The 25,857-nt window shown below is 41.2% G+C and overlaps 2 protein-coding genes across 2 annotated transcripts in view; both read left to right on the top strand.

Annotated features, from left to right (window-relative positions):
• The first annotated feature begins 748 nt into the window (after nucleotides 1-748).
• Nucleotides 749-20,107, top strand: erbb3a (erb-b2 receptor tyrosine kinase 3a). The gene is made up of 29 exons (XM_023423644.2): nucleotides 749-1,132; nucleotides 8,417-8,574; nucleotides 8,956-9,142; nucleotides 9,526-9,651; nucleotides 9,983-10,048; nucleotides 10,643-10,761; nucleotides 11,009-11,150; nucleotides 11,305-11,418; nucleotides 11,762-11,879; nucleotides 12,022-12,095; nucleotides 12,209-12,299; nucleotides 12,484-12,498; nucleotides 13,366-13,586; nucleotides 13,677-13,809; nucleotides 13,972-14,065; nucleotides 14,305-14,459; nucleotides 14,544-14,597; nucleotides 14,748-14,889; nucleotides 14,974-15,093; nucleotides 15,188-15,286; nucleotides 15,902-16,087; nucleotides 16,205-16,360; nucleotides 16,545-16,620; nucleotides 16,739-16,885; nucleotides 17,401-17,498; nucleotides 17,585-17,788; nucleotides 17,896-17,961; nucleotides 18,146-18,407; nucleotides 18,923-20,107. The coding sequence occupies exons 1-29, from the start codon at nucleotides 1,036-1,038 to the stop codon at nucleotides 19,696-19,698; spliced, it is 4,296 nt and encodes a 1,431-aa protein (XP_023279412.1). The 5' UTR covers nucleotides 749-1,035; the 3' UTR covers nucleotides 19,699-20,107.
• A 1,599-nt stretch (nucleotides 20,108-21,706) lies between these two features.
• The window catches only part of pa2g4a (proliferation-associated 2G4, a), a 6,174-nt gene continuing 2,023 nt past the window's right edge, over nucleotides 21,707-25,857 (top strand). The window contains exons 1-7 of the mRNA XM_023423695.2: nucleotides 21,707-21,894; nucleotides 23,185-23,313; nucleotides 23,608-23,713; nucleotides 24,592-24,661; nucleotides 24,775-24,867; nucleotides 25,212-25,275; nucleotides 25,510-25,588. Of these exons, the coding sequence (XP_023279463.1) occupies nucleotides 21,813-21,894; nucleotides 23,185-23,313; nucleotides 23,608-23,713; nucleotides 24,592-24,661; nucleotides 24,775-24,867; nucleotides 25,212-25,275; nucleotides 25,510-25,588 (623 nt within the window). The 5' untranslated portion in view covers nucleotides 21,707-21,812. The remainder of the gene's footprint in view (nucleotides 21,895-23,184; nucleotides 23,314-23,607; nucleotides 23,714-24,591; nucleotides 24,662-24,774; nucleotides 24,868-25,211; nucleotides 25,276-25,509; nucleotides 25,589-25,857) is intronic.

Raw genomic sequence — 25,857 nt, 5'->3', positions numbered from 1 at the left:
TTTAGATCATCCAATTCAACTATAGTTTTGACCTATAGTCCCTCACCTCTGCTTTACTGGTTTAAATGTTCTGTTGCTGCTGACTTGACAAATGACTTGCTGCTCAGGGCTTTTACGCCCATGTTGTATGCACCCTAACCACATAGGTCGCCCATATATTATGCTTTTATCGTGAAGAACCTCATAGACTGACTATTATTTTTTGAAAAATGCTTTCTAAATAAATCTTTAGCCTATCTATTTTCTTTCCTCAAATTCTGCAAACCTGCTGTCTGTTCTTTCACCCAAAGCCTCCCACTTGTAAACTATTTGGCACTGCATATAGATCATGATTCATAATTTTATTCTATGAAATGAGGCATTCATTCGAAACATTGATCAGCCTAATAACTATTGATCAATGGAAATAAACTAACAAGAGTAAAAGTGTTTGCGAAGAATGTTGTGACTCCTGAGACACCCTGAGTGCATCCATCCTTATTTTCCTTAACAAAAACTGTCGCCATATTTTCTGTCCAAATATGAGAAAAGGGACACTTATGTGTATCTTTCAAGCTGCTCTCAAAGTTCCCACTGGCTTTGCAGCTTTCCGTAAGCAGTTACGTGCTGTGCGTATGGTCCTGTGGCTGCAGGCGGGGCCCTCCCAGATAAATCAGTGCCAGAGAAAGAGTCGCTCCCGCCGCTGATTGGCTCCGCGCCGGGGTCCAATCACTGAGTTGTAGTGATTCCTCTCACACAGACCGGAGCGGGCGGCTCGTAAAGTTGAGGCTCAGTCAAATGTCAAAGAGAGAACACGCAAACAGGTTTTCAGTACAGGGTGGATTTACGTCTTCATTTGAGTTGTGGAGGGAGTGGAGAGGAAGGAGTAAGAACCCGCAGGGAAATCTGGATTGATTCGACTACAGTTTTGTGGTCTAAATGGACTCTCTCGGTCTGAAACGACTGAGAACGACTTTGGACGATAAAAGGACTCGTTTCTTTTCCATTAATATGACGGTGATGTTTGTTTGACACGACACCAGCCTGGAAATTTGAATGAGGATGACCGCCCTCACGAGGAAGGTGCGGCAGGTGCTGTGCGTCCTGCTGCTGCCGTGTGCTCTCCAACTCTGCAGCGCTCAGACACAAGGAGGTGGGCTCACACGCACACACACATGCACACACACACACACACACACACACACACACACATACACACACACACACACACACACACACACACACACACACGCACACAGAGTTTTTGATACTTAACCGGGAATATTTGCGGTGTCCCCTGATTAAAACCCTCTGAACACCTGGAACTGCTCCCTTCACTGGTTGCTCTGATGTAGGTAAACACCTGTCCTCCCCTCACAAACCCCAGACACCAGAACCTGTTCCGCACACGTAAAACTTGTTTGCTGTGAGTCACCTGCACCTCTCCCACGATCCTGTGTGCTTCATCATGTTTGTCTCAGTTGTTTCAAGTTTTTGCGACATGCGGCCCAACCTTTCACAGCCTGTTGACTGTTAACCACAACCAGGCCAATAGATCTTTTCCATGGGAAACTTTTTTATGTTTGAATCTGTCTTTTGTCATTGTAGTCACTGGCGGAAGATTTATTATTTAGCTAAAGGTTATGATACCACAATGTAACTTTTACAAGTAAACGCTTTAGTTAAGATAAGTAAAAGTTACTGTCAGTGTTATTGTATAGTTACATCATATTTTAGGATTATTGATGTGTGAACATTTACAGCGTATTTCAATGTTGGAGCTGATTAAGGTGGAGCTGCTTGTATAGGCTGTTGGGTGGTTTAATCTATTGCACTATATAACATTTTAGTAACTGATCACATGCTTAAATGTTAAACTTTACTAGAGGTGCAACTAAGGGTTATTTTCATTATGGACATTGTGAATCGGCCAATTATTTTCCCATTAATCAACTGATCGTTTGGCCTTTAAAATGTCAGAAAATAGAAAATATAGATAATACAAAAAAAAGATAAAATAGAAACATTTGTATGACGAACAGTTCAAAACTCAAAAGTATTCATTTTGCTATGACATAATTCACAGCAAAGCAACATCTCCTCACAACTAAGGAATAGTTTCCAATTGATTATCTATTAATGACCAATCAGTTAACCTGACTAATGCTTCAGCTGTAAAAGTAACCAGTAACTCTGGCTGTCGCATCAAGTACTCAAGTACAAGTGTGTCAAAGCTTGACTCAAGTACATTCCTGGAGTAAATCTACTTAGTTACTTTCCACCACTGAGCACTGTGATGTGTTTGTGTCAGAGAGAGGTGTTGTGATTTGAATCTCTCTGTGTTACCTTTGACTTCATGTGCTTGTCGCTGTCACATGGCTGCAGGTGAGTCGAGAGGCGCACTTAGTTTGAGAAAAGCAATGTGAATGAGTTCATCGATGTTTAGGCAGCTGATATTCAGATGACAGAGCCTCTGGCATCCGAATTAAACACACACACACACACGAGAACCCCAACAAATCGCTAATACAAAAAACTATAAACCATGTCATTGCATGAGTAGAACTGATTGACTGACTGAAGTTTTTGCTTATATGAATTGAGTGCTGCAACATTAAACAATATTTCAACTAAAAACTATAAAAGACATTTCAGAGGTATCACTTGATGTTGTTTTCCCATCAGTCCTGGTCTTTTATCCAGTTGCCAAACAGGATTTTGTTGTGCAGTAACCAGGCAGTTATGAAAGAGGTTGATGTTGTTTGTCAGATGCAGAGGTGAACTTGCTGTACACCAACCTTTGATACGAACATATCAGTTGTTAAATATGAGATTAACTGGACGTCCAAACAGAATGACTGATGGTGATATAGTTTTGTGGTGTACTGGAGGCATTCATGGTCTCTTTTTATATAAAACATCAAAGGCATTTTTTTATTAGATCTTTCCTGCACCTTTCATCAATAAAACATGGATTGTACTATAAAGAAAAAATGTTTTTCACATGCTAGTTTGCACATAAATCACCAGAGGGACTCACATTACATTACATTGACAATATAAATAAAAAACAGAGGTAATCCCAACTTGTAGCAGTTTCATTTTCAAATACAGCCGTTGTGCCAACAGGATGAAGGGATTAATTTTTATCAACAAATATCATCATGAGAAAATGTTAGTTTAATGGCTCAGGTGTTAGATTTGTGATGTGGTGTTTGACGCTTCAGATGAAAATTGGTGTTATTATCTTTCCAGGGAACCACAATAACCTTTTCAGTAGCTTCTGTACTTTTAACAGGTGTGACTTATCCAAAGAACTGATGCGTCGAAAAACAAATATACTGTCGCTCATCTTGCCAAATCATGACAGTGAGCAACTCTCAGCGCCAGACTCAGTGTGTTCTGTAAAGTTTGAGGGATCAGTCCTGGAAATACAGGAAAAAAAAGATCTGACTGGGTTTGTACACAACCTCCAACCAGTGAATGCACCATGAACTGAAGTAGTTCATGTGCTCAGGTGTCTGTCTTTGTGTTTGTGCACGTGTGTGTGCGTGTGTGTGTGTGTCTGTGTGTGTGTGTGTGTGTGTGTGTGTGTGTGTGTGTGTGTGCGTGTGTGTCTGTGTGTGTGTGGGTGTGTGTGTCTGTGTGTGTGTGTGTGTGTGTGTGTCAGCGCGCTCACCTGTGAGGTATGCAGTAATCTCTGTCCATCCTGTGCCAAGTTTCTGTTTACTCCAGTCATCACCTAAACCGCTTTATTGGGCTTGTTTATCTCCTCCTCCCTCTATTGTTTTCTTTCTCTCCCTCACTTCTTTTCCAGTATTGAAACCTTAGTAACAGACGAATGGAAATAACAGCTGAACCTGATCCGTGTTATGTTTTCGTCATGTGATAGGTTGCACTTGAGCGGCGGGGACAATGACACCATTTTGCAGTGAGTTCATGCACTGTATGTGATAGTTAGTGATGGAATAACCGGCAAGGCCGACATACTGCAGTGTTTGTGAAGAGTGAGGAGAAGCACTGACAGTGCACACTGAAGTGTCAGCGCAAACAGAGAGAGGCTTGGAGGCACATCTTGATGCACTGCAACACTTGTTTTGCACTTTTTGAGTTGTTTGTTAAATAGGGCCATTGTGTGTTGATGTGTGTGTGTGTGTGTGTGTGTGTGTGTGTGTGTGTGTGTGTGTGTGTGTGTGTGTGTGTGTGTGCATTGACTCTAAACCCTCCACCCCATTCCTTTTTTCTCCATCATCCATCTGCCAACACTGAAAGTCCTGCTTTGACAGAGAAAACCCACTCAGCCAGTTGAGATTTTCAGCTTCCACAGCTGCCGATTGTGCCTTGTCTGTACGGCTGACATACCATGTTCTCACATAATGTACTGCATGTGTACACACAGGTTTGCCTTGTGTGTGCTGTATTGTGCTTGTACTGTACAAATGCTCTACATACTGCTATGTGTGGAAAGTTCTTGAACGTACATGCGCAGGTGTTCACAAATATTTCCCAACAGGCAATTCAAACAGTGTAGAGTCAACAGCTCAAGTCATCCACTGATAGCACTGAGCTGCTCTCAGGACTTAACTAAGGTGGGGTTGATAAAGAGCTTCACCCTTTAGCTGCTCATTAACTGACATTACTGACATTTTCGATTCCTTGGATTTTAGTCAGCAGAAGTCTCTGAAAGCAAATAGTCGGCTCCGTCATGGCAGCTCAGTGTGATAACAACAGAACCGCCACATGAAGCAGACTGGGGAATCTGATATAAAGAATCGACTTGTGCATGGGAAGGAAGTGGAACTGTGACCCCCCCCCCACAAAGAAGGGATGTTTACTTGTGACCCTTCCACCCCGACTGTGTACGCCTAGTGATTCAAACAGAGTGATTTCGTTTTATTTCAGTCATTTGTAGAGACCTCAAGAAGTAAAATCAGAGTTAGAAAAAAATTAGAGGACAGAGAGACAAGGATAAATATGTTTTTTTCTCCTATAAACTTGTTATCATCCCATGACCACTCATGTTCATCTTGTGACCCCTCTGTGGTGGTCCTATCCCACTCCAGAGTTTTCACTTGCATAAGGTTGATGGACTTGCAGGACACAGAAAAAAAGATAGATTAGATAAATTAGTCGATCGGAAGACAATTAACTGGCAGCTATTTTGACAACCTATTAATTGTTTCAGTCCTTTATCTTGTATCATTGTAATCTGTGTGTCTTTTGGTTTTGGACTTTTGTTGGTCGAGACATTTATAGATGTCACCTTGGGGTTAAATTGGGCCGAAGCCGGCTGTAGCTGAGCTCCACCTGCCCAAGTCCAAATTGCACCCACCATTGCTGGCGGTTGCATCTAAATAAAAGCCAACATCAACTTTGATACAGTTATTTTAACTAATTGAAAGGGAACCATACACTCTTTGTATCTGTTTCATTTGTTAACTAACCTTTATGCTAGCAATGCTGTTGGAATAACGCATAGAAGTCAGGGTAAGATCATCATTAGAGGTTATTTCTTCAGACTTTAGAAAGCTCCCACAGGGCCACAGAAGAGATTTTATAACTGCTTCTCACTAGAGTCTTACTCCACATGACGAGTGAAGTGTTCTTCTTCATGTGTAGAATCAGTGCAGTGCCCCCTCCCAGGGTCACTTCACCTAAATCACAAAACTACATATTTTCAACATCCCATTAGTGGTGTCAAGCCACAACAAAATTGGCAACGACAGAGTATTTGCCTCTGAGCCTCCTGCCACCCTTCCAATAAAATGGAGGTGAATTGTATTTGTATTGTTCAACCCACTGAAAAATGACATTTAATGAAATCAACAGCAATGTCTCTTCTTCCCAGAAACAATGTCCTGGTTGTTCTTGATAATCCACAGACGCCTCTATTATGAGTTAGACATTATTTCTGGCAAGAAAGCCTTGAGTAGCATAAACAAAATTCCATCTGCCTTCGTTGTTCTGCGGTGGCGGCCTGACTTTCCGAAGTATATATCTAAAAATACCAAACACCATGCAAGTGGTAATCTGTGTTTTTGTGATTTGAGTGAAGTGACCCTTTTAATAAGAGTCATTTCCTGTGAACCTGATGTTCTCAGAAATACAATAAAATTACTCTTATCAGGACTAGGATTTATGGATGTGAGACACACACACACGCACGCACACACGCAAATTCAGCAATGTGCTTTGACACCCTCCTCGTGCTGTGAGGTTAATAATTATTAGCCTTTTTTATGTCTTTGTTGATGTTGTTGTTCTACTTATTCTATTTGAACTCAGATGCCAGTAGATGGAATATGTTTGTGAGTGTGTCGAGGAGCCTGTACTTCATGTGTGATACTTGTGTGTGAGTGTTGTTCAACACACCTTGTTCTTTACAAAGGAATCAACAACAAGCATATTGTAGATATATTGTTTGGGTTTTTTTCATACAATAGTAGCTAAACAGTCAGAGGTGACGGGGTCATGATTATTCTTATGATTATAAGGTCAAAGGGTCAGTTCAACTGAATAACAAAATTTTCGCTTTTGCCAACTGGTATCTAGCCATAAAATAGATCCGGGAGGTAAAGAAACTGCATGAGGTGAAAGGGACAAGTTCATGTTGGTCTTCTGAAAACAACGAGAAGTTAAAAATTGTGGTTTGTTGATTCTGCCCGCTTGTCAACATGGTGAGCATTTGGCACTGCAGCAACGACTTTGATTGATACTCCTTCGTGTGATAACTCAGTCAAATCTAAACAGACAGACATGATACACATGCATTTAGATCCACTGTGACTCGCAGCCTCTGAGGATATCTTTGTCCTGATGTCCATTGTGAAAACATCTGCTTAGAAAGAGGAGAAAAAAAAGATGCTCCTTATAACTCCAGAGCTTGCCTGAGAATCGTTAGATTTTTAGGTTTCCTTCCTTCCTTTCCTTCCTTTAGGCGATTCAGTGATAGTTGTCTGTACAACCACTGGTATATTGCAAACAGGAGCCGATTAAAGTGAATTTGTCATTCTTGTAATGGTGCCAGCTTGCAAAAATGTTAAAGTACAAACTTAAAAAAATGGGGTTCAAGTTGTAGCCCATTATTGTCCCAAAACTGAAAAAGTAAATGAAAAACAATAGGTGAGATCTTTTCTAATCTTTTTTTTCATGTTGCACCGTCTCTATACACCGAGGCTCAGAACGTCCCCTCCTGTTTTTAGGATAGAGTTAAAGCTATGGTTCGTGTAGAGTTACATGGACATTCAATCATCACACTCTTGAGTGATGTTGTATTGGTGTATTGATATGTTATTATGGGTCCCCCGGTGGCTCACCTGGTAGAGCGCGTACCACATAGGCTTAGTCCTAACCGCAGCAGCCATGGGTTTGAATCCGACCCTTGGCCCATTGCTGTATGTCATCCTCTCTCTTCTCTATTTCCCCAATTTTAACGGTGTCCACTTTTCTGAAGTGCAAGATTTTGGATCCTGGTTGCAGTGATCAGAGCAGAGCATTAGCACAGTGGAGGACTGATGGTGGGTGATCAGGCCTGTCTCGCTGTCCAGTTCATCCCAAAGGTGTGGGATGGGGTTGAGGTCAGGGCTCTGTGCAGGCCAGTTCTCCAACACCAAAGTCTTTTGTTACTGGGTATTGTCATATTGAAAAAAAAAAAGGTCTTCCCCATGCTGTTGCCATTACTTTTGAAGCTCACTATTAATCACTCACTGTCATGGTCAGCAGTCGCTTTAAGATTTCTCTTGAATTGGAACTGAGAGGCCCAAACCATGAAAAACTACACATACATTTTTGTTTATATTCGTGTACAATCCAGATCAACAATCAAGTTCAGTTCTGTCCTCTGCTTCTCTCCTGACATTTGAATAGCAAAGCAGCTCAGAAGTGAATGGCTGAACTCCCACAGATCATAAACAAGGCCTCGTATGTTTGTCTCAGAGAAGGACATGTCCTGTACACAATCCTCAGCCTGTTTCACACTGTTACAGTACATTCATTGATTTAGTGCGAGAGGAACACAGTGGCTTGTAGTAAGAGGCACAAAGCAGTCTTTGTAAAAACTTACACTGTTGCCTCATTAATGATTTATTAGGTTTTTCTGTATTATTTTTTATTGTGATATCATAGAATGAACATCAGTGAATATTTTTCTTTAACTTATGTGGTACTATATGCCCCCTTCTTCACATTTAGCTAAGACGCAAATACTAATATACTATTGATAACTCATGGTAAAACTGTAAAATCGATTGTAAAATGCAATGAAAGTAAAAGAGTGATTGTTAAAGGATAGAAAGCTTGTGTTTTTCAGCGTTCAACAACACCAATAGGAGTTAGTAGTGTATTTGTTTATTACTATTTTCCATTGCATTTACTTATCCTTTAAATGTGTGTATTTTAAAGACATTTGTTAATGAGAGTTCATTCTTCGCTCCTCCAGTGGTCGTTTGTTACGGCACGCAGAACATTCTCAGCATGACCGGAAACTCAGAGAACCAGTACAACCTGATGAAGGAGCGGTACACCGGCTGTGAGATTGTGATGGGAAACCTTGAGATCACCATGATGGAGCACACCAGAGACTTCTCCTTCCTGCAGGTGAAGCTTTGCACACACCAAGGCATCACAATGACAAGTTTACAGAGAGTACAGTAGATCATTGGATCAAAGAACAATAGTATATGTGTCAGTGCATGTGTCAGTGGGAACTGGCAACTAGTCTAGACAAGGATTTTAAAACCAAACCAAGCTGTTTACCACTGTCTGTAGTGGATAATGTCTCTGTCTCAAAGGCACAATGAGCTCATTTATGTCCCCCTCCAAGGTCTTTTCTACATTAATCACTGCACTACAGTCACGCTGACTAACAACTCATCTGCAGCAACAATCAATCTGATTAACAAAAGCAGAAGAAGGTCTTTTTCTGAGCACCTGTACTTTATTTAATGTCTCTTTCTCATGATTTCTTTAACCCCACAGTCTATCAGGGAAGTGACAGGCTACATCCTATTTGCCGTCAACGAATTCAGCCGCCTGCCTCTGGACCAACTGCGTGTCATCAGAGGCACCACCCTGTATGAGAACCAGTATGCGTTGGCTGTGATGGTCAATTACCAGAAGGAAGGCCAGTATGGCCTTCAAGAACTGGGCCTGACACACCTCACAGGTACACAAGAAGTCACTCAGTAAGCGTGAGTGAGTGTGTTTAAAGTGTGGGAGGCTGGAGTGTGGCAGATAAGAGCTCGGGCTGGATGTGGCACTCGGTTGACGAGTGGAGCTCCCACGCCCACGCAGTGCAGACACACCTTCATAGTACGTAGGAGGGCAGCGGTGTGTGCAGCGACTGTGATGTGAAGTCACTGGAATGTCTCAGTGTGCTCAACAGCCCAACCGCCAGTGTAACATGAGCTCCAGCGCATTATACTGAGTCTGTATGTGCTGCAGTAAACAGCAGAGAATGGCAGAGTGTGATAGGATGAGTCATGGGCCTGTTTGGGCTTGCTTTGCTAATTGTCCCTCGCCATTTACATGCATGTGTGCCGCCCACAGAGATACTGGAGGGAGGAGTGAAGATCATCCAGAATAAGTACCTGAGCTACGCCCCGCAGGTGAACTGGCTGGACATAGTGAAGGATGGAACAGCTCAGATTATGATCGAGGGCAACGGGCCTGAAAGTGAGTGCAAAGGATGGTCGTTACACATATGAGCATCAGTTACCTTCTATATCAGAGGCTGGCTTCACATTTTTTAAGTCTATATCAACTCACATACCAACACAATATATGCAGTATCAGTCTGGTAAAATACAGGGAGGGAATTTTGCACAAAAAAGAAAGTAACTTTGGAAAATCCCTGCTTTGTTTATCTAAGTCATGCTGCTGAGGCGTCATGTTGCCTTGATGATTAGAATGATTACAGCGAACAAACAATCTTTCACTGTAAATATCAACATGTGAGTCTTGGTTTAACACAATGCATCTACTGATAATGAAATCATTGTCTCAGAGCCGTGTGACAAAGCATGTGTAGACGTGTCATGTTGGGGTCCGGGAGGTGACAGCTGCCAGATCTGTGAGTGAAATCAATATCTCTTCATTTTTCAAGTCAGTTCTGAAATATAGTCGATGCCAAAGAGCCGAGGGTGCTGCATGTTGATTTCTATATTTTCTATAGTCCATTTTTTAGTGTTTTACCACATTAAAAAACATATGTACATTTACATTTACACGTTATTTTACATTTCCAAAAATCAAAAATATAGTAGAAATAAACATTAAAATCACCATGCACACAGACTGCATAGTTAACATACCCTGTTAACTATGCAGTCATTGCCATAGTAACATACTAACATGCTTTCTGGCAGTTGATTTGTGCAAGTACACAGCAGTAATATCCATTGTATTTTAAGTTCACACACAAAGCAACATAGTCTAAAACTACAGTTTTCTGCTTTTCCTGATCTGGTCTGTATTATTTTACTTATTATCGATGTTACTTCATATACATATGTCACACATTTAACATAAATTATTACAACAGTTGGTGTAATTAGTTGTTGAAAAAGTTGCATATACAAGTAGGGGTGTCTTTTTTTTTTTTTTTAGTTTGGGAGCCAGTGCTGTAATGGATTAACAAATGAAATTACTCTCAACTTTCTTTCAGTGACAAAGACTGTGTGCGCCCCTCAGTGTAACGGCCGATGCTTCGGTATAAACCCCAGCGAGTGTTGTCACATTGAGTGTGCTGGAGGCTGCACTGGGCCCCTGGATACAGACTGCTTTGTGAGTCTGCTGCTTCAACACGACCTTTTTACACTGAAGACATTTTGTCATGTCACAGGTGTAAATAATACATTTAAGGATGACTGAATTCCACTGAGCTGTGCACTGTCACGTCTTACTGCGACACTTGAATAGAACCGAGTCCTTGTTAATGTTACTAGTAACACCTGAACGTTTCCTACTAGGACGAGTCACAATCTGTGCTTTAAGCTGTGTTGCTGACCGTGCTGTATTTGATTTTTTACAGGCTTGCAGGAACTTCAACAACTCGGGCTCTTGCGTACCTCTGTGTCCTCAGACACTCATCTACAACAAGAACACATTCAAGCTGGAGCCCAACCCCAATGCCAAGTACCAGTATGGCTCCATCTGTGTGGCCCAGTGCCCCAGTGAGTCATGTTCACACAGACCTACAGTTTATATACCGTGGCTAAACTCCAGTTGTTACACTGTCGTAAAATGCTTAAATCTATCTTGATTTGCCCATGTATGTTTTTGATTAATGTTATTTAAGTCACTTATTACTGTAATTTATTTTCCCAGCTAACTTTTTGGTGGATGACAGCTCATGTGTGAGCAACTGTCCATCTGATAAAATGGAGGTGGAGAAGAATGGAGTTAAAAGATGTGAGCCTTGTGGAGGCCTGTGTCCAAAAGGTATTTAAAAAAAATGTAAAATATGTTTAATGTACAAAAATATCAGATTTATTTTGTAGATCATGTTTTTTGTGTAAAATCATAATATGCAAAGTAACTATAGCTGTCAAATAAATGCAGCACAGTTAAAAGTTCAATATATTCCTATAAGTGTAGTAGAATAAAGTAGCATAAACATGGAACTAATGAAGTACCTCAAAAGTTATAGTTAAGTACAGTATTTGAGGAAGTGTACTTATACTTCCCACGACTGCTGTTTGGTTCTAACTGACTCTGCAAGTTGTTGACAGCTTTACTTCAGTTTTTAAGCCTCTCTTCCTCCTCTTCTTCATCTTCCTCCCAGCTTGCCATGGAACAGGAAGTCCAACGAGACAAACCGTCGATGCTCGTAACATCGACAGTTTCATAAACTGCACTAAGATCCAGGGCAGTCTGCACTTCCTGGTAACTGGGATTTACGGGTAAACAATACTCTTTCTTATAATGATTGCCCTTAATAATACGAGAGATTTTACTGTATGTAGTCTAAGTATTTCATTCTGTACTTTATGGGTGGTTTTTGCACTAGGCCTTTATTTTTGTCTCTTTTTTTTCTGTTAAAAGTGATGAGTACAATGGCATACCGGCCCTCGATCCAGAAAAACTGAAAATCTTCAACACGGTGCGGGAGATTACAGGTGAGCATGGGAGTTGATTTGTTGAACTGTCATCGCACTTTTGATTTTAAATGTCACATCACAGTGTTTACAGTCTGGTTCAGGCCTCTGAAACACTATGTCTCCATTTTCAGACATCCTCTCTATCCAGTCGTGGCCTGGAAACATGTCTGACCTGTCAGTCTTCTCTAACCTCCAAACAATTCAAGGCAGAACACTTTACAAGTGAGCAGTGGTTGTTTTTTTCCCCCTCTTTGTTCTAACATTGTTTTTGTTTCTCTTGTCGACTAAGGTCACGTTGCTATCATGTTGTTGTATCTTTGACTGCATTGCAGACTGCATCTTCATCGGCATGAATCTGATTGTGTTTTTGTGTCTTGTATCTCTTTGTCACTTTTACACCATTTAGAGTGAGCACAAGAAGGTACGGTGAATAATTCACATGCCCGCCTCTCTCCGCCTTGTCGTGTGCAACATTTCAGTTGAAAATATATTTTCCTGGTTTCTGTATGATTATTCTTACAGGGCTTAGTCACTGCTGGGAATGTGTGATTTGGTGGTGGGCACAACTCTTTAATGAGTTCACATGGTTTTCATGCATCCTCTTACTGAAACTATTTGGGTTGGAAATGTTGGAATCTGACTTCAATCTCAACTGAATACCTAATTGTTAAATGTAATTACTGCTGGTATTTAAATACCACAGAATCTATACTTTTTTTAAGGTTCACAAATTCAAAGAAGAAATACAGGTGTCCATTAAATTCAAGTCAAGTAAAAAAAAAGTTTCTCAGATTACATTAGTGAAATTCAGACACCAAAATTCAAATTAAAACGCTCAGGCTATGGTAAGGATAAGAAATCAAGTGTGACAAATACCAGACATTTGTTTCATCAGTTTGATCAGATGTTCTGTCATTGATATGAACCAGAGAAGTTCAGCTGACACTCAAATTTTTAGATCAGAACATGACCACCTGGATCTGAGCTTGAATATTGTTTCTTGATGTTCAAATATCTGTATTTTCTGCCTGAATTTGTGAGAATAATAATATCATTTTTTTGAAATTGCAAAACTTGAAATTACTATAATCCAAATTAATTCAAGCCTCATAAGACCAGAAATATGGTTTTCACAGTAAAATATCTTGATGCTATAAATTCCCTAGTGATAACATTTCCCAATAAGATATTCAGTTTCCCGTAAGATTTAAATTATAAAGTACTTTCTTTGCTTCCAAAGTATTTTAAAAGCAATCAGAATATAGATGACTATTATTTTATATTTCAGGGGCTACTCTCTTCTGGTGATGAGGAGCCCCTCTCTGACTTCCCTGGGCTTACGCTCGCTACGAAAAATAAATGATGGCGGCGTCTACATCAAAGGAAACAAGAAGCTCTGCTACCATGATACTGTCAACTGGACACGTATCATAAGCAGCAGCAGCTCCCGCCCACAGCGACGCCCAAAGCCCATTGACATCAAGGACAACCAATCAAGAGACCAGTGTGGTGAGTGAAGTTGGATCATTTTACTACAGCTCCTTTATCAGCGTTAATGTCAATGATGATACAATGATTTTTGTTCCCTTGTGTCTGTAGTTTCTAACGGTCAAGTGTGTGACCCCCTGTGCTCCTCTGATGGCTGCTGGGGTCCCGGACCAAACCAGTGTGTGTCTTGTAAGAAATACAGCAGGGGAGGAACGTGCGTGCTGGACTGCATGTTCTTAACTGGGTCAGTCTTCCCAAAATAATTAATAATAGGAATAATAATATCGCCCCAGTTTGTCTTGTGTGAGTAATGTTTGCTGTGTGTGTAGCCGTTCCAAGTGATTCAATGTTATCTGCAGTCTGTTCAAAGATTTTGAAAGTGAATGACTTTTTGCCCTGAATGCAGGGAGAGGCGAGAGTTTGCCACTTCATCAGGGGAGTGTATGCCCTGTCACCCTGAGTGTAAGGTCCAGGAGGGGAAGGAGACCTGCACAGGCCCGGTATGCTTATCTTGATTCAGTGATAACTGATGCCTGACTATCAGGAGGGTTAGGTTTACAGCTGTAATTTGCACAAAACAAAAAAAAAGTTCTTCAAGCTCAAGAATCCTGTTGTAATAACTTTGGGTGCGCTGCTACCACCCAGTGGCATTACATCAGACATAACTACACTCTTTAAAGATATATGAACACACGTCTGTCTGCTTCGTTTTGTCTAAAGTCTCCCCTCTTCTCTCCAGGGAGCAGAGCAGTGTGTAGCATGTGCCAGCCATCAGGACGGTCCACACTGTGTCTCCTCGTGTCCCGAGGGCGTGATGGGAGGGGAGGGAATCATCTTTAAATACCCCAACAAGCAAGGCCACTGTGAGCCATGCCACATCAACTGTACCCAAGGGTAAAGAAGGACCGGAGCTCTGTATTTCTACACACATGTGCATGGTTTTTTTTTTTGCTGACCCCTTATGTGTTTTGTGTTTAGGTGCGATGGTCCAGGAATTGGAGACTGTGTGGGGTCTTCCCGTTACATCTCAGGGTGTGTTTCTCTTCTTATTCTGATATATAACATAACATGACATATGATATAATTATTTTCAATGAAATAATAAATCACTTTTTCATTTTGATTCAGTATCAAGTTCTGGCAGATGTGACATTTGATCTTCCTCTTCATCTCTGTCTCTAGTCAACAGACCATGGCCATTGCACTGGGAGTGATTGCCCTCATCTTCGTTTCATTCTCTGCCTTTGTGCTGACTGTTCTGTACCGCCGAGGTATCGCCATCCGTCGCAAGCGAGCGATGAGAAGATACATGGAGAGTGGAGAGGTCAGTCAGAATCTGTAGTTTGGGCATCATCCTTCTGTTATGCTTCATTTGGGGTTTGTTAACGTACGCTGTACGTGCCCACAGAGTTTCGAGCCTCTGGAGCCCGGAGAGAAAGGAGCTAAAGTCCATGCTCGGACGCTGAAGACCACAGAGCTGCGTACGATCAAACTGCTGGGTAAAGGAGTGTTTGGAACAGTCCATAAGGTACTTGTGATTGCCACTGTTGCATATATAACCTTTATCTTGCACATTAAATATTTATTTAACAAATGATGTCTGTGCTTTCTGTACTTCACAGGGTATTTGGATCCCTGAGGGTGATACAGTGAAGCTTCCTGTGGCCATAAAGACGATTCAGGATCGCACCGGTCGGCAGACCTTCTATGAGCTGACAGATGTAAGAAGACATGACTTAAAGGGCAACTCCACCAAAAATATCTCTATCTATTGAGTATGAAATGCTCAGTGTTTGTGGGCTTGAATGGTGGCTCTGACATGTTTCTTGGTTGCATGTTAAAATGTATCAAACCATGAGTAGAAACTTCTTAAACCATTCCTACAGTGTAATCCTCTCCACTTCTCCAGTGTTGATATGTATACACAGTACGATAAGTAACACGCCAGTCAGGACATACATGTTCTCCACAACAAAGTTAAACTCCTTTCTCCACATTGTATCCTCACAGGGAACAGTATGCAACAAATAACATATTTAATGATTTATTGGCAAAGTAATCATCGAAATGGGGTGAACATACACATAAACAGCAGAGGTGAATTATTATGTTGCTGTTGTGTTTACAATTTTCTTTTTTTTTTTTTTTTTGCTGTGAGTCTGGGTCCCCCTTACAAATCCACAGTAAATGCTGTGAATCCAGCAGCTTTCCGCCACAAAGGAGCAAGCTCCAAACCTCTTCAGATCTACCTTTCAAACCTACAGTCATTGAGTATTTGATACGTTAAAGATCAACTTTGTGTCGAGCTAATTATTAAACCTAAATGTTCACGACAGCACATGATGGCAATGGGAAGCTTGGACCACATTAACGTTGTCAGGATCCTGGGTATCTGCCCCGGGGCCAGCCTGCAGCTCGTCACTCAGCTCAGCAATCAGGGCTCCCTGCTGGAGCACGTCAGGAACTCCAAGAACAACCTCAGCCCGCAGAGGCTGCTCAACTGGTGTGTTCAAATCGCAAAGGTAAAGGACCGACCCTTGTTTTAATTCGAGTGTCTTTTTTTTCACTCTTTTCACATTGTTTGGTTTATTACACCAATAGCCCAAGCACTTAAACACATTGCGGCCCTTTCTGATCAGGGTATGTATTACCTGGAGGAGAACAGGATGGTCCACAGGAACCTGGCTGCCAGAAATGTGCTCCTGAAGAGTAATTACAACGTCCAGATCTCAGACTATGGCATTGCAGACCTGGTTTACCCTGATGACAAGAAGTACTTTTACAATGAGGCCAAGGTTTGTAGTCCGGCAGAAAAGACACGACAGACAAATGAACATTCAGTAAAATGATCAAAGTTCATTAAAAAACGGGTTTGACATGAATTTAATTTGCACACTGTGAGACTTTGCTCGGTTTCTAACATTCGATGACCATTTCTACTAAGTAATCAATAGAGACATTTTCTGTCTTCGTCTTTAGACACCAGTCAAATGGATGGCCTTGGAGAGTATCTTATTTCGCAGATACACACACCAGAGTGATGTCTGGAGTTATGGTGAGTTTTAAACCAAGCCCCAGTTTTGTTCATATTGAGCGTTCGTGAAAACAGTAGTGGATGTTTGAGCTGTAGTAGTGCTGCTTCATGCCACACTAAATACATTGCCCTCATTTAGGTGTGACAGTGTGGGAGATGATGTCTTATGGGGCAGAGCCGTACGCAGCAATGCGTCCACAGGAAGTTCCTGATCTGCTGGAAAAGGGCGAGCGTCTGTCCCAGCCTCAAATTTGCACCATTGATGTCTACATGGTTATGGTGAAATGTGAGTGCCTCTCTCCTGTTCTTCTTTTACATTTGGTTTAAACTACAAAATAGCTGTAGAAGTACAAATATACTATATGCTTTTTAGACATTCATGCCCCCTTCAGGGTGAATTTTATATTGTCTCTTAACTTTTCATCTCGTGTCATCATCACATTAAATTTTTATATTTCCAACACTTTGGTTTATGACCAAATACCTGCAGAACTAATGACAATCCCCTCAGCCTCAGCTGTACGTTGTGTTTAGAGCTAATTAGCAGATGTCAGCATGCTAACATGGTAAACCAAGATAGTGACCATGGTAGACATTATACCTGCTTTGCATCGGCATGTTAGAGTTGTTACTGCAAGCATGCTGACATTTGCAAGCTGTGCCTAAATCAGACCCACAGAGCCATTAGTGTGACTGCTCATATCTAACTACATTTTAATGTGGTTCTGAAGTCTTTTAATTGTGAATTAGTGTCTCCATAGATGTGAGTGGCTTAGTATGACTGTTGTTCTTCATTTCCAGGTTGGATGATTGACGAAAATGTACGTCCAACATTCAAAGAACTGGCCAATGAATTTACCAGAATGGCCAGAGACCCACCTCGTTACCTGGTCATCAAAGTAAGAAAAACTATGTGTTTGAGTTTGGAGCTTCGCTAAAAGTGGACATGCAGTTCACTGATCTATGTCTCACCACTGTCCACCAGGAGGACTGCAGCCAACAGGACCCGCCCCTGGATGAAGTTGCACAGCGGAGTGCAGACCTGGATGACCTGGAAGACCTGGATGATCTAGACAATGAGCTGAAGGACCAGGAGGCGGAAGGAGTGGTGGATGGCATGATTCCACCATCTATCTACCTGTCTCCGTCCAGGAGTCTCAGTCGCCTCTCCAGGATGGACACTCACAGAGTATGGGACACTACTTCCTGTCAATATTATGACCTGTTTATGTTTGCAAAGTTATTTTCTGTCACCTCCCGGATCTAACTCTCTATCTTCTGTCTTGTCTTGTGAAGGTGGTTCTTAATTCAAGCGTTGCAGGATACCTCCCCATGACCCCCGGTGTTGACAACCCAGGACAGGTAGCTAAAACAGGCTTTTGTGGTGTAAAGCCACATGAACTGTTTTGTATTTTTATATGTACATTCACTGCCCCTAACGGAGCATGATCAAGACACATTTAAAGATATAATCAACATCATCCTTTTGCACATCCCTACTCGTGTCATTTTACTGATACAGGTCTGTTTGTGTCGTCCTGTGCAGGCCGTGTGGCAGTCACGCTCTCGACTCAACTCAGCCCGCACTGTGTCTGAGAGCTCGGAGGGCTGCGGCACAGCAGTGGAGCTGGAGATGAACGAGGACTTCTCTCTGACAGGGAGCCTGAAAAGAAGACGTCATCGTGAGGACAGTGCTTACATGTCACAGAGGGACAGCATGTCCGGTGGGCCACCAGAGACTCCATCCCCGGAGATAGAGGAAGAGGACCAGAATGGATATGTGCTTCCTGGAGACAGCCCAGAGAGAGGTGACAGCCTCGTTCATAATAATATCACTGCAGATTTATGTGGCCCTAACAATGGGAAACAGCCCTAAAGGTCTGGGTTAGTTCCCAACCACCACTCTATAGAATGAATATTATTTTATAGAATGATTACAAATCTTCAAGTTTCATATGTTTTTTCTTCATAGTTCTTGGCCATGTGTCGATCTTACACTACTCTCGTCTACTCTCATACAGTTACTTACTTACACTTACAGTAGCTTCATTACTACAGCTACAGTAGCATCAATCTTCTCATCTAACTCTCAGCAAGAAAGCAAATAAATCTTTTCCCAAAATGAGAAGCTATGTCTTTAATCATTTTGTGTAAGAATGCGGAAGTTAAATTTCCAGCTTTTACAATGTTATATTTTTAACAGAAAGAAGAAAGGAGAAAAACTTGGCTGAAGTATTTAAAAAAAAAGATGTCACAAGAGAAGAAGAAGCCACAAAGTGTTGTATGCACATACCATATTCACTTTTCCTTTTTTCTTTTTCAGATACCCTACTTTCATCTCGAGCCACTCCTGGCAGGATGGGCAAGTCTCATTCATCAGGCATCTTGGATGATCCAGACAATGAAGAATATGAGTATATGAACAAGCAGACACCTGTCTCGCTCAGGCACAACAGCCACTGGCTGAAGCCGAACAAAAAACGAACCTCCTCTGTATCGTCACAAGTGACAGCATGCTCAGGTGATACCACGCCGTCTGTGGAGGTCAGAGGAGTTCACACGAGGAACAAAGACAACTCTGACTCGGAGCAGCAGGGGTCTAACGAAGTTGAATATGAATACATGGACATCAGAGGTAGTGAGAAAGACGAAAGCCCTCCAGTACATGACCCTCCACCTCCTCTGACGCCAGCAAGGATTAGAGGACAGGTGGAGGATGAGGTGGAGGAAGAGGAGGATGAATATGTGGAGGACAGTAACTATCATTACACAAACAGACAGCCGAAGCTGCGACAAGCCCTTCGAGACAGGAAGGAGCTGAAGATACAGGGCAGGGACGATGCCGAGGCGTATGAGTACGAGGACATGGACTGCTTTGCTGCTCTGCGGCCTGGAGATGTAGTGGTGTACCAGAACCTGCACAGGGACGGGGAGGGAGCAGTGGGGGGCACGGAGGTACATCGATCTGGATTTGAACCTTATGTAAAAGTGCGAGCTGGAGTCGGGGTCGGGGAACCTGCAGGTGGCGACAGATCTTTTGACAATCCAGACTACTGGCACAGCAGGATGTTCCTGAAGCCCAAAGCAGTGCCTACGTGAAGAACATTTAAAATCTCACGAACTTCCCCTCTGAGATGTATTCATGAAGGACCTGAAACGGGAAATGCAATCAAACGCCATGTTAATACTGTAGCCTAAGAGACCAGTTAAAAACAGCTGACAACATGTGTGACTTTTTCACAGCTTAGTTGTCTGTTACAGGCTGACATTATATCTTGTATTTAGGCCTTTGATTTTGGGCATTTCCAGAAGTAATAGCACTGACTGTTGAAAACACTACCAGAAAGGAACAGATTACAAGCTATATCTCTCTGTTTACACTTTGTAATGAACAAAGAATGTTTTTGAGAACAAATGCATTTGTTTGTAAATGTTTTGAGACCTCTTTGTGTGATTATACTGTACATGAAATACATTTTATACACAATAAAAATATTTTGAATAGCTATTTTGAAGCAGCAACTTTTTTATTTTAACTTGCCAGTATAGCATGACCATGTGTGCAATGTGTGAAATGTAGGTTATGTTCTTCAGTTAGATCTAATAAAGTTAAAATTAACGTTCATTATGGGCTTGACAATAGTAGTTTGATGAAAAATAAGTGACGTGGTTAACACTCTGACTGGACATGGGTTCAATTCCTATGCTGGTCATGGTGTAATTTCTGTGAATTTATATATCAGATGCTTAGATATTCTTTTAAATATGTGTATCAGGACTAGATTAACCACCAAGCTGCCTGGGGCAAAAATGAGCTGTGACCCAATGATCCACTATTCCTCCCACTCACTATGAACTCATCTATAAAGTCGCCATCAGTCATCATGTGTTCAGCATTCATATGGCAGCTTCATTATATTTGGCAAAGCAACATCTACAAATCCCAATGATGTCGACCTGAGTTGCCTGCAGGATCACACTAAAGAAATTTATGATAATTTATTGAAATGCAAATGTATTCAATAGATAGAGCTTAGTTGTCATTGTTCAAGACAACTGGGAATTCTCCAGGTTATATTCATACTTTTAAGATTTATGTTAAATGGTGCAACATCTGTAGCTTATGTAAACTTCTCCTGGCAGATAGGTTCACAATCTTTCAAGTTTGCCCTAAAACAATAGTCCGGTGCCGATATGAACATGAAGATCCTAACTCCATCCTTCCACTGCAGCTCAACCACGAAACACCAATGGAAACACAAAGAGAGAATTTAATACTAAAAGGATTCCAACTCTGGAAGATATCCACTTGATTGAACTTAACTAACTCAGACAACTTCAGATAATCATTTGAACATCACTTGCATTAGAAGCAAAATAGGATGGGATCTCTGATGACTGGTATGAACAGAAAGAATTATCACAGCCATTGACAAATTATGACACTGATGGGCACAGACATGTAAAAGGCCCTCAGCCCTCCTACATAGAAGCAAGACACCTGGAGGTAATATGAGTCATTTTGTATCTCTTGGCAGTCATTTTGTGTCTCTGCATTCGCTTTGCTTCTCTTTGCAATCATTTTGTCTCTTTTTAGTTATTTTGACTCTCTTTGTAGTCGCTTTGTGGTCATGTTGTGTTTCTTAAGAGTCGATCTGCATTTTTTGTGGCCATTATGCTTTTCTTGGTAGTTGGCTTGAGTCTCTTTCATTTCGCCTCCCTTGTTGCTTGTTTTATTTACTTTTTTACAAGAAATGTTAACAGTGACTTCAAAAAGCGGTTCTGGCCCTGAGGCCCTCTGACCCTTTGGGCCCCTGGGCCTGTACTTGGTAGTCCCATTCAGTAATCCTTACACAATTAAATTGTTAATAATTAAAATGTTCATATGGTATGGCACCTGGCTATTGTTTTAAGACAAACTGTGAAACTATCCTTATAGTACAAAACACAATGACACGACAAAATGACAATGGAGAACAACTGCTTGATAGACACGTTACTAGTACACTACAGCCAGGGCCACGCAAAGTGTCAGAGCGTCCCTGCATTTTGGCGGGTCCGTGTCGATGTGACGTCGGGAGCGTCACCGTGATGTGGGAGGGGCGCGGGTGGCGCTGGGAGGCCCCTGTTAGCAGCAGCGGTCAGAGCTGAGGCGAGCGACGGGAAACTGTCGCTGTTCAGAGTCGAGTAGCGACTGAAACTTCACTGCCAAGATGTCCGACGACGAGCAAGAACAGACCATAGCCGAGGATCTGGTGGTCACCAAGTACAAGATGGGGGGTGACATCGCCAACCGTAAGTCAATGTAATCGAGTAGCCGTTGGTGACTGGACGAGATGACCCGTTATATTTTCGGCCCGTGGTGCAGCCACCTCACGTTTACCCCGCAACAGCAGCAGCAGCAGCCGCCATGTGGTTTACATGCGAGGCACACATATCTTGCTATAACAGGCTAGCTAGCAGGTGCAGCTGGTTGAGTTTCAGTTAATGCTAGCTCCTCTGTTAGCTGCTTAGCGTTGACGTTAGGCTTCGTGGACAGAGCTGTCTGTATGTTTGACTATTTTGGGATGCTAACTAACAAGCTAGCTCAGCCTGTGAACCCTCTTTATATGCAGTCCAAGCTGTACAGTGTAAAACATGTAAAGATAAGCAGACAGCCGCAGATATGAAGCCACATCATAGCCGTTATTTTCATTTCGTCATTTCATATCTTTGTCTTACACTACCAAGCTCAGCAGTTTGTATTAGCTTCTCCTTAAGTCTTTAACTGACAGATAACTTACATGCTGATGTGTCTGCTACGGGCATAATATGGGGTCTATTTACATGCATGTCACTCCAACGTTATTCATGTGATATTTTTTTTATATCCTCTGTGCATTTACAGGCCCAGTAGTTTGACTTTTCTGGTTTATTTGTCTAAAATGCACCATGATGAAAATACTTAGTCATTCACTGGTAGTAAAGGATGACTTGGTTATTTGACATTAGGAGTGGTAGATATTGATAAACTACTATCACAGTCTATGTAATTTTATGGCACAGGGTCCATTTGTATTGTAATGTAGTACAGTTTCAGGAAAATCAGTTGAGGAACTGTTAAGAAATAATGATAATAAGCAGAAAGTAATTAGTGTTATTGGCAAATCCAGAACATTGAATATTTGATAAATCAAAATGGAATAAGCATCTAATGTTTTTAAAGCAGTTTTTAATTTGCAACATTGCTTGCTGATACATTAAAGTTGTATAAATGGCACTACAAAATCTCTGACCAATGGCAAATCTATTTGTCTTGCATTATGCAATTTCATATCACACAGCCCTTTTTGAAATCTTTATTTACTTTGCACACTATCAGTCATAATTATTTTTTATAAATTAATTCATTTTTCACGTGTGGGGATTCAGAATTTATTTCTCTCAATTTTAATGTTCAACAAACTGTAATACATCATTTTAAGACAATATCTTAGATAATATCTGGTCTCATGTCACAGTATCAATACTGCATTAATGTTTCCACCTGCTCTACTTTGTTGATCATTTGCTTTTTTTTAACAATTCGTTGTTTGTCTCACCCAGAGGCTCTTCGTCTGGTCGTGGAAGCAGCCAAGCCTGGGGTGAATGTTCTCAGCCTCTGTGAAAAGGGGGACGCATACATCATGGCTGAGACTGGAAAGGTCTTCAAGAAGGAAAAGGAAATGAAGAAAGGTGAGGCAAAGATGACACAAATGTGTCTGAGCTGAGCTGAGGTGGATCCATCAAGAAGAAGCCTAGATGCAGTAATGCAAATTGGTAGTGTGTTGGTGTGCGATTTCACACAGCCTTGAGTAGCTTTAATAACAGCAGGGGTTTTTAAACACCACTAATATGGTGGCAGAGTATGACAGTGTAACTTTATTAGGTGAACCAAGTGTCACTCCCTCCTTCCTTGTGTAGTTTTCTTGCTAAACTTGTGGATGATTTCCAAATGAAGACTTGGTGGTTCTCTTTTCCCTCTTCTAGGCATTGCCTTTCCCACCAGCGTCTCAGTCAATAACTGTGTTTGCCACTTCTCTCCCCTGAAGAGTGACCCTGACTACACACTTAAAGATGGGGATCTGGTCAAAATGTAGGCACAACGCTCTGCAATAATGTCACCCCCTCCTTCCCCCATGTGTCTTGAGTCTCCCAGTGTGTTGTCATCCCTTCTTTCTATGTGATATCTCAGCTTGTATGTGAGGGTTTTCGCTCTGCTGTTGACTGTCTGCTTCATCAGTAAGGTCTTGTCTTCCTGTCTGTCCTGTGTGGCAAACGACAAGTAAGGTTGGATGTTTTTAGACAAGGTGTTTTTGCAGATTTTTTAATTGATATGTTGGATTTTAGCTTTGATGGTCATCCATCTGCTAAATCCCATTTATCACAATTTTCTAATGCAATGTTGTGCTTTGAGAAAGGAAGTCAGCTCATCTTAGTTGTTGTATTGCCACTAATGTCTTCGTCCTCTGTAATGTTTTCTGTGCTACATGTAGGTGTTTGTTGTAGCTCATGTTGATGTCGTTATACACAATAGGTTTGTATGTTTCTCAATTTTTTATCAAACTCATCGTGTAACCCTCTGGCTGGGCATGTCTGTTCAATTTATTACTGTCTGTTGTGCTGCTCCCTTGAATTTACAATAAGTCCTTCACTGTATTCCAGCTGATGTACAGCCAAAAAGAAATTCACCTTGGAATATATCTGCTGTTTAACGGCCATAACAGATTAAGTAGATTTATTTTTGTCTGACCTTCTCTTATTGTTTAGTCTTTTATGAGTCTCATTTTCCAAAGTGGAACATAGTTGACATTTTGTCCTTCCCAAGTTGATTTGATTGATTGGCTCCTGCATCAACATTAGTAATCTTGACAGCTGTGTGGCAGTTAAACTTGCAATGAATTGACACATGGCCAATTTCCTTTTGATTTATTGTTAAATCATCCCCTCTTCTTTTCGTCTTATTTCGTGTAGAGATCTAGGGGTTCATGTCGACGGATTCATTGCCAATGTTGCTCACAGCTTTGTTGTGGGAGCCAGTAAGGTAAGGACCTTTTAATAAATAAATAAATAAAAATAAAAAAGTACCCACAGTTTTGCATCTTTTTCTTTGAGCACACTTTCAGGTGCTCTTCTCACTGTGTCTTATTTCTGTAGGAGAACCCCATCACAGGCCGCAAAGCTGATGTAATCAAAGCGGCCCATCTGTGTGCAGAAGCAGCTCTTCGCCTTGTTAAACCTGGTAACCAGGTACATTCAACCACCTCCTCACAGTCTTCTCTATCTGTCATAATAATTCTTTTCTACAGTCACTTGAAATGTTTTAGATGGGTCTTAAGACTTTGGCTACATGTGTGAATGCTTGAAAAACATCATTTTTAGCTGTTTTTTCTCTTGGGTTTTTCACTGCCTATCCTCAAACAGTCTTGCTCAGCTGACATTCACATTATTTAGGCTATGGTTTGAATACAACCCAAAATAAATAGCTGGCTTCAGATAGCATGTTAGCTCTTAGTTTTTTGTATATTTTGATTGGTCAGTTAAAACTGTATTTTGCATGTGAAAGTAATGATTTTTTCTTTTCTCTCTCTCAGAACACTCAAGTGACAGAGGCCTGGAACAAGATCGCTCAGTCGTTCAAATGCTCACCTATCGAGGGTAAGTGTCTATTAAAAGTTTGTGCCCCTCAGTGTGCTGTGTCATGGAAAATGTATTCAGGGCAACCACGAGTGTTAATGTTTGGCTGACTTCTGATATTAAATTTTCTTCTTGAATCCGTCATATTTGTTCACATAATAGCAAGACGACAGTTATGGAGTCAGATAGTTGATGAAATTTGTTTGTTTTTCCTGTTTAAACATTAGTTTTTCTGCCTTCCTCTGTGTTTTGAAGGTATGCTGTCTCATCAGCTAAAGCAGCATGTCATAGATGGAGAGAAGACCATCATCCAGAACCCAACAGACCAGCAAAGGTACATTTTGTTACTTTTTACACATCAGAAGAAGGGACCGAAATCTGAAGCATTCTGTGGGGGTTTGAATTTAGTAAACACTCGGACTCTGTACATTATTATATTTATACTGACAAACATTAAAACTGAAACATGAAATAGGTCCTGTCAATTGATATTACATGTAATATATATTTACAAAAAAAAACCTTTCCTGTAGAAATATTAATAGCTTTCTTTTTTTTTATGTGTAATTTTCTTTCAATTTACCATCTGCCCACAAACTTAAG

This window comes from Seriola lalandi, unplaced genomic scaffold, assembly GCF_002814215.2.
Source record: "Seriola lalandi dorsalis isolate HSWRI2012SDOR001 ecotype SW California unplaced genomic scaffold, Sedor1 jcf7180002054692, whole genome shotgun sequence".
Taxonomy (NCBI): Eukaryota; Metazoa; Chordata; class Actinopteri; order Carangiformes; family Carangidae; genus Seriola; species Seriola lalandi.
Note: the sequence above shows the minus strand (reverse complement) of the source record. Positions and strands in the feature narration are given on the sequence as shown.